The 15,638-nt window shown below is 35.6% G+C and overlaps 1 protein-coding gene across 8 annotated transcripts in view; it reads right to left on the reverse strand.

Moving 5' to 3' along the window:
* Window positions 1–15,638, reverse strand: part of LRCH3 (leucine rich repeats and calponin homology domain containing 3) — a 102,521-nt gene that overhangs the window by 48,355 nt on the left and 38,528 nt on the right. For all 8 annotated transcript variants that reach the window (XM_055399332.2, XM_055399002.2, XM_055399418.2 and 5 more), the window contains exons 2-7: window positions 13,840–13,984; window positions 12,115–12,241; window positions 11,557–11,662; window positions 8,127–8,263; window positions 6,782–6,891; window positions 682–775 (exon numbers count right to left, since the gene is read on the reverse strand). In XM_055399332.2, the coding sequence (XP_055255307.1) occupies window positions 682–775; window positions 6,782–6,891; window positions 8,127–8,263; window positions 11,557–11,662; window positions 12,115–12,241; window positions 13,840–13,984 (719 nt within the window). The remainder of the gene's footprint in view (window positions 1–681; window positions 776–6,781; window positions 6,892–8,126; window positions 8,264–11,556; window positions 11,663–12,114; window positions 12,242–13,839; window positions 13,985–15,638) is intronic.

Raw genomic sequence — 15,638 nt, forward strand, 5'->3', positions numbered from 1 at the left:
ATCATGTACACACCCAACCACACACAAATAGCCAAGCAATTTCAAATGACAAATGGGCTGTATTCTAAAACTAATTTGCTTTAGACTCTAAATAAAACAATGTTAAAAATGGTATACTACCAGTCTTGCTAACCAAATCTTTTTACCATTTAACCTAATTTATAGCTAAAATATTGTACCTTAGTAATTTAAAAAGAAAGAAAACATAATACTAATAATTAAAAACAAAAGAGAAAAATGATATAATTAGCTGAGAAAGTTACTTATTTATCTTGAGCATGTAGATAACTTCATTAGGTTCCTATCTTATTACCCATCAGCCTATAGTTCTATTTTCTCACCTTCTAGCAGATCTTCTACCCATCTCTGCTCAAGATTACCCAGGCACTCAAATTTTAGGTTTCCCATGTAACTGGCTCAGTTCCCATTCAGATCTTCCAGGATATAAAATGATTTATACGAGACAATGAGATAACAAACATGTAAAACACAATATGCTAAAAAGACGATGAAGAAACATAATACCATTTCTGAGTGATAGGACTATGTGGGAGCTTTACCCCTCATTTGGCTTTTCTATATTTTACGTAACAAGAAATTGAGTCCAATTAAGACACTTTCCATTTTCATCATTTTACTTCCTCTTAATCAGAAGTTGCAACATGTACAATAAACACTTACTTCATTCCCTGACCATCTCTTATCACCACTGTCCACACTGTTGAAACCTGAATCAAGCGCTCCGTAGGGGCGACCTGAGTACAGTTCTTCATGGCTGCCGAAAAGAAACTTTAGTTCTTACTGTGAAGTTTGATACTTTAAAAATTAACATTTGAAATAGATGCAATTTTAGTAATAAATATTTTCATGGCATTTAGGGACTTAATTGCTTAGAATGAAGTGAGTACTCCTTTAACTTTTTAGTATGAAAAACTCCAAATTCAAAGAAAGCAGGTAGAAGAGAATAATGAACTTTCATGTCATTATCCACCTTCAAAAATATCAACACTCTTAACTTCATCTATTCCTCAAGCCATTCCCAACGTCCCTCCCCATTATTTTTGTTTTTAATAGCACTCTCTTTCTTAAGGTAAAATTTATATACACTGAAATACACAAACCTTTGACAAATGAATGCATCTTTGTAACATACACCCCTATCATGATACAGGACATTTCTACTTCACCAGAAAATTACCACACATCCCTTCCCAGTCAACTTCCCTCACCTCATCAACTAAGAAGCAACTACCATTCAAATTTTTTTTACTTTAAATTAGTATAGAAGGCCAAATAATTGTTCTCAAAGATGTCAAGATATAATCCTTGAAACTTGTAAATACGTTACTTTACACTGCGGGAATTAAGGTTGCAAATAAAAGTAAGGCTGCTAGTAAGAGTACTTTAAAATAAGGAGATCATCCTGAATTGTATGAATGGGCTCAATGTAATCACAAGGCTTCGTGAATGTGAAAGGGGAAAAGAAGAGGATACAATGCTGGCTTAAAGACGGAGGAAAGGACAAGAACCAAGGGAAGCATACAACCTCTAGAAGCTGAAAAAGGCAAGGAAACACAGTCTACTCAGAATCTACAGGAAAGAATGTAGGTTTGGTCTCAATGAGACCAAAATTTAGATTTCTGACCGACACCATAAAATGATTAATTTGTGTTGTTCAAACCTCTAAATTTGGGGTGATTTGTTCTGCTTATTCTTTAGAATGCACAAAAATGGAGTATGTACTCTTTTTCTACTTGGCATCATGTCAGCGAAATTCTTGTCATGTAAGTGAATTCATCCTGGATGAATGAATTTACATGGTAAGCGGAGGTTTAACTCAAAAACAAAAAACTGCCAATCTGTTTTCAAAAGTAGTGGAATCATTTTAAATTCCCAACAATATACTGGAGTTCCAGTTGCCAACACTGCTGCCAGTCATTAAGTTTAGTTATTATTCTAATGGGTGTAAAGTGTGATGTTAATTTGTATTTCTCTGATGACTAGTGATATTTAATATTTTAATGTGCTTATTGGCTATTTATTTTCTTTTATGAAATGTATGTTCAAATCTTTGGCCCATTTAAAAATACAACATCAACAATCTTGAAAACAGTTTGCTAAGGAAAAGCCACAGACAAAACACTATATATTTGACTCATTTCTATGAAATTCTAGAAAAGGCAAATGACAGAGCTGACCAATGATTGCCTGGGGCTGAGGCTAATTAAAAAAAATACATATCTTGATTGCGTTGGTAGTTTTGTGACTGTACCCATTTACCAAAACTCACCAAACTGGACACTTAAAACAGGTAAATTTCATCTCAATGAAGTTGTTAAAAATATCGGCCAAACTAACTTTCCAAAATGGGTGTTCTGATTTTACTTTTTTTTACCACTCAAATTACATTACATAAGCAACATGAGAGCACTGGTTGCTCCACATCCTTTCATTTGGTGTTGTCAGTCTTAATTTTACTCTTGTGGATATGCACTGATAGTTCATTGTGACTTAATTTGCATTTCAATGATGATTAATGATGTTAAGCACTTTTCTGTGTGCTTACTGATCAGTCATGTATCTCTCTTTGTAAAGTTTATTCAAGACTTTTGTCCAGTTTTCAACTGAGTTGTTTGTCTTTAACATTAATTTGCAGGCTTCCCTGATAGTTTAGCTGGTAAAGAATCCGCCTGCAGTGCAGGAGGACCTTGGTTCGATCCCTGGGTTGGGAAGATCCCCTGGAGAAGGGCATGGCAACCCACTCCAGTATTCTTGCCTGGAGAATCCCAGGGACAGAGGAGCCTGGTGGGCTACAGCCCTGGAGTTGCAGAGTCAGACACGACTGGCACATTCTTTATACAGTCTGGATGCAAGTCTATTGTTTTATATGTATTTTGCAAACAATTTCCCTCAGTCTGTGGTTTGCCTATTTTCTTAACAGTTTCTTTTCCTAAACAGATGGCTTTAATTTTCATTAAATTGAGTTTATCATTTCTTTTTTAATGGTTATTGCTTTCTGTGTCCTCAGAAATCCTTGCATTCCCCAAGTCACAAAGATATTCTTCTACATTTTTTTCTAAAGCTATGAAAGCTTTAGTTTTTGCTTGTTCTTAAACACAGTTTTAAAAAGTTAGCTTAATTTGAAGTCTAAAACATGATAAAACCTATGTTAAAAATTGGTTTGTTAGCGTTTTATTTAATAAGATGACCTAGGTTGAAAAATAACTTTCAATGGTACAAATTTAAAATGTGTAGTGTTCTTTGGTATCAAATTTTGTATTCCATATATTCTTACAGTTCGTGTACCGTAACTTTAAAATAGTTACTATGTCATGCTATCACAATGAATCAGAACTTAAGGTACAGGGAAAGAGCAATGAATTTAAGGGACTTGCTTGGTGGTCCACTGGTTAAGAATCCACCTTGCAAAGCAGGGGTTAAGGTTCAATCCCTGGTCAGGGATCTAAGATCCCATGTCTTGGAGCAACTAAGCCCAAAGGCCACAACTACTGAGCCCACATGATGCACTGAAGATCCTGTGCGGTTCAGTGGTTAAGATCTGCCTGCCAATGCAGGGGACATGGGTTCGATCCCTGGTCTGGGAAGATTCCTCATGCCTTGAGGCAACTAAGCCTACGTACCAAACTACTGAGTTCATGCTCCAGAGCCCACAAGCCGCAACTGTTGAACCCATGCACCTGGAGCCTGTGATCCACAAAAGAAGTCACTAGAGTTGCCCTATCTGCATGCAGCAACAAAGACCCATCACAGCCAAAAATAAATATAAAATTGCCCAACAGTACAGAGATTCAGAGCTAGAACCAAGGCCTTCTAACTCCATGACTGCGTTCTGAATAAATGCACTGCTAACTACAATGTAATCTTATTAATCTGTACCTTAGTGAGAAAGGAAATGAAAGTACAATGTCTCATTTGTTGGTACAAGAGGAGCTGAAGGAAATATTTTTCTTTTATATACATATATATACACACACACACATAACATATATATTGATATATATATAAACTTATAGGATATTCTGAAATAATCACAAATACAGTAACATAACTCTGGAAAAATAGAAAATGCAGAGGATAATCTATTGAGCATAATTAGGGATTATATAGGGATTGGAATATATTAGATCTGTAATTACTAATTCCTTTGAGAAACATGTTTATGCTATCTAGACTTCCCATTTAGGAAAAGTTTCTCTGCTGACTCAAGCCTTCTTATATCTCTTAGCAAACACAAATCTCTTCCCAGGAATTTTTTATATCTGTTTTTTAAAAGGAAAGTAATGAAGACTGTAATATTCAGAGAAATTAGGTAAAGACTTCTTAGTCCTCAAAACTAAGGACAGAATCAGAGAGAAAAAGATTCTAGCACTGCAGCCCTCAATCAAAGCTCACTCCTCAAACAGGTAATGATGTTTCCTTCTCGGTTTCTTCAGGCATGCCCTGTAATCATTACACATACACACACCCAGTAATCGCTATTCATCGTCTCACACACAAACTTCAAGGCAACAGCGGCAGTTTAATATTTCTACTCTGCTACTTCAGGAGAGAAAAACTTTTCCTTTGCAAGGGTTACTAACTCCAAGGGAGAACATAAATTAGTGCATATATAAAATAAAAACTACTTAAAAAAAAAAAAAGATTAGTGTTATTTATTTACTTTTTTGCCTACACTGCATGGCATGTGGGATCTTGGTTCCCAGAAGGGGGATCAAACCCAAACCCTAGCAGTGGAAGAGCTGAGTCTTAACTCCTGGACTACCAGCGAAGTCCTTTTTAAAAAAAGCTACTTTTTTTGTTGCTGTACATTTTTTTTTAAAACAGTACAGGAGTAGAAACTTTTAGAAATATTTAAATAGGAAAAACAAAACTTTCTTCTAGAGATAAGAAATAAGAGTTCCATATTATAAGCAATGAAGTGAGGTAAGAGGAAAAAGAAATGAAAGGAAATAATGGAGAAAATTTAACAATTCTTGGTATTAGTGGTCTGGCTTTCCTCATATCTTCCCCACTGCCAAAATTCTTCCTCTAAGAGAGACCTAGATCAGCACACCGTAAAACCTAATCTCCCCTCCCCCCACCATCTTTTCAAAACCTTTTTTGTGTTCCTTAACACCACATACCTTCGTTTAGTCTTCTCAGAGTTAAAAGTGCTAGTACTGAGGATGTTCTGGTAGGAATCTTTTATGCATATGCATAATTTCTCCCTGTACTTGTGTAAGTATACTAAATCAAAACAACTAGATTAAAGCTGGTATTCCCAATGTCCTTCAGTCTATACAAATCTGCAGTCTAACAGCCAGACCAAAAAACTCCGAATATTACAAAGCTGCTTCTGATGACTTTAGGCAGAGAAAGCTAAAAATATAATTTAAAAAATTTTAATTATAATATGTATTTCCCTTTACTGGGAAGATATATCTTAGCATTTTCTTAAGTAGCACCAATTACTGTACAGTGCTAAAATATAGTAATAACATATTACTAAAATATGAAGGGTACTTTACATATATGCCTGGTGATGTCAAACTGCTATGTTTCTAGAGCTTCATTGTTTTTAAAAACCTTATTAAAATTATGAAATACCATATAAAATAAAAGAATACCTATAACTGACATAGCTTTTAAGGTATGGTGAGACATGAATACCTTTAAAGCCCCCTTATGTCTCTTTCACTTGGAATCTTTCTTCCTTTCAGAATTTATCACTAATTTGAATTTTGTTAATATGCATCTGCTTTCTATGGTTTTACTTTTTCCTTTGAATTATTTTTGTATTTTTAATGTCTGCTTTCAGAAACTCTAATAAAATAGAAGTTTGTTAACCTGTTTTAAGTTAGGACACTGAGAAGGTTAGGACTGTGCTTTTACGTAAAATGTGACAAGTTCTAAGAGAATGCCTAAAGGGTTCTCTTGAGTAAAGTTTATTAATGTTATTACACCTTCACTGAGACATCTATTTTGCCTGTTTAAAGACCTTATGAATTTAATTCCTGCTACTTAAGACTGCTGCAATGGTTGGGAATGCCAAGAAAATGCCTTTGTAGAAGTCCGATGCTATATGCAGCTGAGGGGATTCACAGAATTAAAAGATCCCAAAGTGACACTTCAGTTCAGTTCAGTCGCTCAGTCGTGTCCGACTCTTTGCGACCCCATGAATCACAGCACGCCAGGCCTCCCTGTCCATCACCAACTCCCGGAGTTCACTCAAACTCATGTCCATCGAGTCGGTAATGCCATCCAGCCATCTCGACACTAATGGTCATCAAATCCAACCCCTTCACTCCCTTTGTGAAAAATGAAGCCCAGAAAGTTTGAATGAGTTGCCTTAAGTTATAGAGTTAGTTAACAGGAACCAAGGTGAGTTAGTATTAAAGTCACTTAGACCAGCAGTTTTCAACTGAGGACCTCTCAGAGGATATTTGGTAATAACTGGAGACACTTTTGTTTGTCACATTGGGAAGGTGCTACAGAAGTCAGGGAAGCTACTGAGTATCTTCCAGTGTATGGGACAGCTCCTCAACACAAATAATTATCTATTTCAAAATATCCACGGTGCTGAGGTTAAGAAACCCTGACTTAGAACTATAATTGGTCACATCTATGTAATCAATTTTTTACTTAATATAAGCATTCTGAGAAAAATAACATAAAAATAGGTTATTTTGTTTTGGTCAAACAAATCGTCATGGAAATCTAAGGGTCCCATTTATTTGATTCTCCGTGAGATGGAATATAATAAATGAAAGAATATACTCACCAGGAGCCAAAACCCATGGGTCTCCTATCATAATCTGGCAGATCTGGAGCAATCTTACAAGCCTGCATGTTCAGGTATTTAAATATGTGGATTTTGCCTTTTATACATATCTAAGTAAAGTAACATATAGAAACAAATTATTATTTATCTGAAATATATGTGTATCCGAACCTTTTTTCCTTCTGCTTCATTTTTTTAAATTTTAAATTTATTTTTTAACTGAAGGAACCCCTGCCTTTTAAATCACAATCAGCTTTTTATTTTAATGTATATTGGAAATAGAAGGTATTTCTATTAAGTATGTACGGTAATATTAAAAAACTCATTATAACACATTATATCATTTGTTACCTTAGGTGTTTAAGTGATATAAATGTAGGTTTTTGTTTCCTAGTTAATAATAAGTTTCAGTAACATAATATACATAATTCATGATTATAAACACTGTTAGAATACCAAGTAAACTTATATTGACTAGTTAGGCACAGTCAGAGCAATGCTTTAAATAGCACTGCTCCCCATGGATTCTACTGGCAACTTTTGTTTTTAGAAATCCAAAAATCATGCACAGTTATGTTTTCAATCCTATTTCCTGCAAGAAAGAAAAGCAGGAGATGATTAAATATTAAAGTCATATATAGTTTTGTTGCCACCTATTTATTTCTGTCCTACAAATCAACATATAAACTCTTTAGGGATATGAGACCTTTCTGCAGTTACGAACTTTACTCAAGCACTTTAACAGCTGCCATATAGACACTTGTACAAGGCTGAATCAACTGCAGAGTAAGGAAAGCTACGGTGAAAAATATAAGACAAAAAACTTTTTAGATTGTGGAATATCTAAAATCTGTATGTAAAGCTACTTTATAACAACTTCATTAAGTAGTTTCATTCCAGTCACTGATAAACAAATGACCAAACTGACTCAATGAGGAACTTAAGATTTTAGAAAATAGGAAGGTACAAAGACAACAATCATGAGAAATACACTGATGATCTTTAATTCTGTAAGCGGAGTATTTTGTCTTTAGCATTTACATTGTCTTCATTTAAGTTTTACTAGAAAGAAATAACTCAAATTTAATTAGGAAAAAAAGCTTTAAGGAAGAACCCTTCAAATGTGAAAAAGTCAATTTAGTGAAAGGATAGGATAAACATTTTTGGAACATTACCTATCTCCCATCTCATTTACTTCATGGCTTTTCAAGAATTCATGTGAGTGTGAGTTTATTTTAAAAGAACTTAATTTCTGACAAAAAGTAAACACATATAACTTACAACTTTTAAACTTCATCCTTTGTTCAAAAAGTTTATAACATACTTCAAATCAACTGCCGTTTACCTGTGCAGGAGGAGATTGTAGTGGATTGTTATCTAGGGTGATCATCTGAAGGTGTCTGAGATTCCGATAACAGACAGGAATTGTTGTAATTTTGTTGCAGGAAAAGTCTAACCTTATCAAAGGCAACTCTGCTAGTTCTGCAGGGAAGTAAGGTGGAAATAAACAATGATATTTCAAAGCTAGACATTTTTTTCTTCAGGAGCTTCTATCTAAATATAACTGATTTAAAGTAAGTATTTATGTCTATCCTTTCTTAGTGATTAACTGATACATAGCAAAGTGTCAAAATGAAATCTAGGTGCTTAGGGATGGTAATATTAACGAAAAGCAAACTATTTGACCCCTTATATTGTTGCTGCTGTTCAGTCTCTCACTCTTGTCTGACTCTTTGCAACCCCATGGACTGCAGCATGCCAGGCTTCCCTGTCCATCACCAACTCTCAGAGTTTGCTCAAACTCACGTCCACTGACTTGGTGATGCCATTCAATCAGCTCATCCTTTGACACCCCCTTCTCCTCCTGCCCTCAATCTTTCCTAGGATCGGGGTTTTTTCCAATGAATTGGCTCTTCGATCAGGTGGCTGAAGTATTGGTGCTTTAGCATTAGTTCTTCCAGTGAATATTGTGGTTTGATTTCCATGCTGTCCAAGGGACTCTCAAGAGTCTTCTCCAGCGCTACAGTTCGAAAGCATCAATTCTTTGGCGCTCACCCTTCTTTATGGTTCAACGCTCACTTTCGTACATGACTACTGGATAAACCATAGATTTGACTAGACCAACCTTTGTCAGCAAAGTGATGTCTCTGCTTTTTAATACGCTGTCTAGGTTTATCATAGCTTTTCTTCCAAGGAACAAGTGTCTTTTAATTTCATGGCTGCATTCACTGTCCGCAGTGATTTTGGAATCCAAGAAAATAAAGTCTGTCACTGTTTCCATTTTGTCCCCTTCTATTTGCCATGAGGTGATGGGACTGGATGCCATGATCTTCATTTTTTGAATGCTGAGTCTTAAGCCAGCTTTTTCATTCTCCTCTTTCACCTCATCAAGAGGCTCTTTAGTTCCTCTTCGCTTTCTGCCATAAGGGTGGTGTCATCTGCATACCTGAGGTTATTGACATTTCTCCTGGCAATCTTGATTCCAGATTGTGATTCATCCAGCCCAGCACTTCACATGATGGACTCTGCATATAAGTTAAATAAGCAGGGTGACAATATACATCCTTGATGTACTCCCTTCCCAATTTTGAAGCAATTCGCTGTTCCATGTCCAATTCTAACTGTAGCTTCTTGACCTGCATACAGGTTTCTCAGAAGGCAGGTCAGGTGGTCTGGTATTCCCATCTCTTTAAGAATTTTCCACAATTTGTTGTGATCCACACAAAGCCTTTAGCCTTTAGTGAAGCAGAAGTAGATTTTTTTTTTTTGGAATTCCCTTGCCTTTCCTATGACCCAATGGATGTTTTCAATTTGATCTCTGGTTCCTCTGCCTTTTCTAAATCCAGTTTGAACATCTGGAAGTTCTTGGTTCACATAGTGATGAAGCCTACATGTGAGGATTTTGAGCATTACCTTGCTAATATTTTAAATGAGTGCAGTTGTGCAGTAGTTTGAACATTCTTTGGCACCGCCTTTCTTTGGCATTAGAATGAAAACTGACCTTTTCTAATCCTGTGGTCACTGCTGAATTTTCCAAATTTCCTGGAATACTGAGTATAGCACTTTAACAGTATCATCTTTTAGGATTTGAAATAGCTCAGTTGGAATTTCACCACCTCCATTAGTTTTGTTCATAGTAATGTTTCCTAAGGCCCATGTGACTTCACACTCCACGATATCTGTCTCTAGGTAAGTGATCACACCATCATGATTATCCAGGTCATTAAGATCTTTTTCATACAGTTCTTCTGTGTATTACTTGCCACCTCTTCTTAATATTTTCTGCTTCTGTTAGGTCCATATCGTTTCTTTCCTTTACTGTGCCCAACTTTGCATGAAATGGTGACCCCTTATGGAATAACAGAAAGTCTTAGAAACTGGGATTAGATGACAACCTGTATAAAAACTAAGTTAGATGCACAGGTTTTCAATCCTAACTTATGCATTCACAACAGAGTCAACAAATTATCCTTTAGTGAAACTGAACTGAAAGCCTCTGAACTCAAGGACTGCACAATGGAAAGTCAGGATGAGTTGCCTGCTAAAAATGGGGATTTAAGGGAAAGTCTACAAACTTAGCGACAAGACCTCAGCACTTTGCTACCCAACCTCACCCCATTCCCTACCCTTGAATGGCAGTTAGTTAGGAAGATACACAATGTACAAGAAAGAAAACATCTTTCTCTGGACAAACTATATAGTCCCATACAAAAGGCCTTTAGATATTGATATACAGTTTCCTCCAACAAAATATCCAGCTTACTGCTTAATACAATTTCTGTCCAGCATACTTGGAATTTCTAATTAGCTTTGTATAAATGGCATATGACCCACAAACATTTAGAAGAGCTTTCAACATATAAGAGAGAAATCAAAATACACAAAACAAAGGAAAAAAATGAGTGCAGAAAAAAACAGGTTAACATACAGGAAACAGAAGAAAACTCTGAAAACTAGAACTAATGTCTCCAATTTCAGAACAATAAAATACTAAATTACTGAAAAAGGAAAGGATTTTGTTTTTAAATCAGCAAAAAGTAAGGGTTCTTAGAGATGAAAAATTAGATTGCAGAAATTAAAAATTCAGAAGAATGGTTAGACTATAAATGGTTGAACTGTTACCACCTGGTTAAACAAAATGACAAAGAAATGAACAATAAAAAAGATAAGAAAACCATAAGATCAATTAAGAGTCCACTATCCATTTAACAAAAATTCTCAAAAGAGGAAAACAGAAATCAGAAGATAGGAAATTATCAAACAGATATAAAACAATTTCTCACAATGAAAGATGTGAATCTCTGGTGCAGGAAGAATCACTGCAGATGGTGCCTGCAGCCATGAAATTAAAAGACGCTTGCTTTTTGGAAGAAAAGCTATGACAAACCTAGACAGTGTATTAAAAAACAGAGACATCACTTTGCCTGTCTAGTCTATCTAGTCAAAGTTATGTTTCTCCCAGTAATCATGTATATGATTTATCAAAAACATGTGAAATTTCTCTTAAGTCGTTATGCCAAATGAAACTTCCAGAGACCCTACATTATCAGCTAACAGGATCTAAAATTACCATCACTACTCAATAGTTATTGGAGCTTTTCAATGAAGAGTTTAGTTTTTAAAATCTACAACAGAACAGATAAGATGTATTAAATAAATCATTACATCTCAAACACTTGTTGAAACTTTTATACATTTTTGATGTGCCCATCAGTCTGAGAGATAAAATAAAAAGGCAAAAAACAAAACAAAACAACTGTTTCACAGTTTCTTACCTTCAGGCAAACGTACTAAGTGATTTCTTCTTACATTAAGGTCTCTCAAGGCCTCCAAATTACCAATTTGGGAAGGTATTGTTTGAATTTCATTGCAGCTCACATCCTATTTCAAAAAGATACAAAGTAAAGAACTGCACTGATATTACAAACTTGCCAGCTTTAAACTATCTGCAAAATGAGGTTTGGACAACATAATACCCCTGGTTGTAAAAAAATACTATGATTCTGTGTCCAGGAATAATTCCACAGTTTGTACTAGAATTTGATTTCTAAATTGTATAGGCTTTTGACTGACGGAAGCAGTGACAGATTTTATTTTCTTGGGCTCCAAAATTACTGCTGACAGTAACTGCAGCCATGAAATTAAAAGATGCTTGCTCCTTGGAAGGAAAGCTATTATAAACCTAGACAGCATATTAAAAACTAAAGACATCACTGTGTCGACAAAGGTCCGTACAGTCAAAGCTATGGTTTTTGTCGGCAAAGTGATATTTCTGCTTTTTAATACACATACATATATACATAAAACAATCAAAAAATGAAATATTCACTTACAAGTTCTGTTAAATGTCTGAGATGCCCAATTTCTTCTGGAAGTGAGACCAATTTGTTATTACTAGCAATTAAGACTTTCAGTGGTAAATCACACAAGTGTACTGGCAATGTTGACAGTTGGTTCCGACTAAATGGGTAAGCAGAAAAAGAACTAAGTCAGAGCCCAACACTCAGGGAGAAAAACTGCCATCTTTCTCATTCTACACTCAGTATAGTAACAAATGTAAATCTTACAAGAAAGAAACAGGATATTAGATTTGAGTTTGAAAAAACAAACAGATTTGAGTTCAAGTTTGTCACTTGTCAGCTTTGTTTTTTAAGGCAGAGCATTTATCTGCATCTTACACAAATTCCTCATCTGTAATCAAAGGATTTACAGGACTCTCGCACCACAAAACTCCTTTGCAAATAATGAAATGTTTCATAAACAAATCATATTATTGTATTATAGTTAAATTTATACAGGAAAAAAATATTTTAAAATAGGGTCGATAACTAACATCCTCTCCTCTTCTTTCCAAAGAGTTATAAACATTAAGGGTATTTGTAATTTACTTGCCTCATCATTACAGCATTATAACCAACTGTATATAAACAACCAAAATATAGTTCTATGGGAAACAAGGACAGATTGTGATTTCAGATATATTATACTAACTGAGGTAAAGATAAGAAATCTTTTATCTAAACCTAAGTATACAAATCAGAACTGGAAGTAAAAAATACATCTATCATAAGGATAAAAATAAGTTAAAATTTTCCTTATGCATATTTAACACCTTAATCCTTAGTAATAACTGCCCCCATTTGTAAAATCTTTAGATGATTTTATTAACAGATCATGAGCCATTAAAACTTCTAATATCTAATAATTAGACATTCACATACAAAGCTGTCTACTAGCTCTATTTTTATAGGAAAAAACTGAAAGAATAAGTAAATATCTGAGAGCAAAAATGAGTTTAAAAATATATAAACTATACATTAAAATAATTACACAGAAAAAATATTTCCAAAGGATATTTCTTGACAAGGGGAAAAATTTATTTAACAATTCGACTAAAGGCCTAGAAATAAAAGGAAAAATTTATCTATTAATTCAGACACATTTTGATGGATTTCTTTTATTTTTCTAAATTTATTTTCTGCAGTCAACATTTACAACTTTTTATAATGAAATAACAAACAAAAGCAGTCTTGTAAAATGTGAAACAATGGAGTAGATGAGTTAAATAAATGCCTTTATATGTTCAGAACTTAGTACACAAGAATACATAATCACAAAAATCAAAATGATTTTAGATCTACCATTCTTATTTGATGGAACTTATTGGAAAATGTAACTGGAGAACCATTGCTACAAGACAATTAGGGTAAAAGCTCTAATTAGAGTTTGTTAACTATTGCAAAGGCAAAGAGAAAGGGACAAACTAGAGGGACCCAGAAAATACTGTTAATTTAGCCTAAAAACATGAAGAGATGTTGCTGATATAAACAGATGATGTAATTTTAAAAAAAAGTATTATTTCTATTTTTTGGCTGCAAAGAATGCAGGATTTTAGTTCCCTGACCAGGCATCAAACCTGTGCCCCCTGAAATGGAAGCATGGGGTCCTAGTCACAGGAGCACCATAGGAAATTCCTCAGATAACATTAACTTCAGTGAAAGGGAAGAGGAAAATTGAAAACACCACACAAAACTAAAATTTAAAAAAAAAGTTCTTACCTAATATTTAAGAAAGTTAGTGCTTGTAGGTTTAGAATTGCCTCTGGTACATATCGAATACAATTTTGGTATAAATTGAGATTCTCAAGAGAAATGAAGTGACATGCTTCTATGGGAATTTCTGAGAGGCGATTTCGTGACAGATCTGAAACAAACAATTTTAAAATCAATCCCTGGAATTTATTTTATAAAAATTTTAAACAAAAAGTAGGTTTCATAATTGTTAGAATTTCCCAGAGTTCCTATTGTGGAATTTGGTCCAGAGTAAACATTCAAATATTAACTGACTGAATAAACCAGCTTAACATATGCCTCTACATCTGTTGCTGGAAAATGCTGGTTCTTTTTAGTGTGTTAGTCACTCAGTTGGGTCTGACTCTTTGTGACCCCATAGACTGTAGCCCACCAGGTTCCTCTGTCCATCGAATTCTCCAGGCAAGAATACGCGAGTGGGTTGTCATGCCCTTCTCCAGGGGATCTTCCCGACCAAGGAACCAAACCCAGGTCTCCCATATTGCAGGCAGATTATTTACAATCTGAGCCACCAGCGAAGCCCCGCGGGTTACTTTTGAGTCTCCATAAATACTAAATGGGCTTCCCAGGTGGCCCGAATGGTAAAGAGCCTGCCTGCCAATGCAGGAGATATAACAGATGAGGGTTCGATCCCTGAGACAGGAAGATCCCCTGGAGGAGGGCATGGCAACCCATTTTAGTATTCCTGGCTGGAGAATCCCTTGGATAGAGAAGCCTGTTGGGTGACAGTCCATGGGGTCACAAAGAGTCAGACATGACTGAAGCAACCTGGCACACACACACAAATACTAAAAAGATAAAACCATTATTCTCTGCAAGTAACATAAACTCCAAGGAATAGGAGCCTACAAATCACATCACAGATCATGCTAAGTATCAAATATCCTAGAAAACAAATGGATCCCTAAAATCCACATTCCCAAAAGCACAGACAACATCCCAGGTTTTCTGAAAAATGAAGAAAAACAAAACAAAATACTGTCTCTTTATCAGTCAAAAAGTATCAGGGTCATATCAAAAGGACTCAGGAAACATCTCTGCTCCCACTGGCTAAAGATGAGACAATCTGAGATTCAGTAAAGATAATAAATGCAGCAGACTGAAATCTGTAACATGCTATTGAATTATAGGAGTTTAAAATCAAACACTCCCCCAAAGATGATAAAGAACCAATTCATTATCTTGTAAGCTGACAAAGGGGAAAAAAAACATTTACCTTACCTTCTTTTGTAAACCAGTAGTACACTTTGCAGTATTTTCCGTGTGTGTGTGTGTGTGTGTGCACGCACGCGCACGTGTGTGCGTGCACACTGTGCTGTGCTTAGTGGTCAGTCCTGTCCAACTCTGTGACCCCAGGCTCCGCCTATGGAGATTCTCCAGGCAAGAAGACTGGATTAGGTTGCCATGCCCTCTTCCAGGGGATCTTCCTAACCCAGGGATCAAATCCAGGTCTCCTGCATTGCAGGCTGATTCTTTACCATGTGAGCCACCAGGGAAGTCCATATATATATATAGTCAAGGCAATGGTTTTTCCCGTGGTCATGTATGGATGTGAGAGTTGGACTGTGAAGAAGGCTGATCGCCGAAGAATCGATGCTTTTGAACTGTGGTGTTGGAGAAGACTCTTGAGAGTCCCTTATACTGCAAGGAGATCCAACCAGTCCATTCTAAAGGAGATCAATCCTGGGTGTTCATTGGAGGGACTGATGCTAAAGCTGAAACTGCAATACTTTGGCCACCTCATGCGACGAGTTGACTCACTGGAA

The sequence above is a fragment of the Moschus berezovskii genome, chromosome 1 (assembly GCF_049115385.1).
Source record: "Moschus berezovskii isolate FMDL1 chromosome 1, NW_MosBer_1.0, whole genome shotgun sequence".
Classification (NCBI taxonomy): domain Eukaryota; kingdom Metazoa; phylum Chordata; class Mammalia; order Artiodactyla; family Moschidae; genus Moschus; species Moschus berezovskii.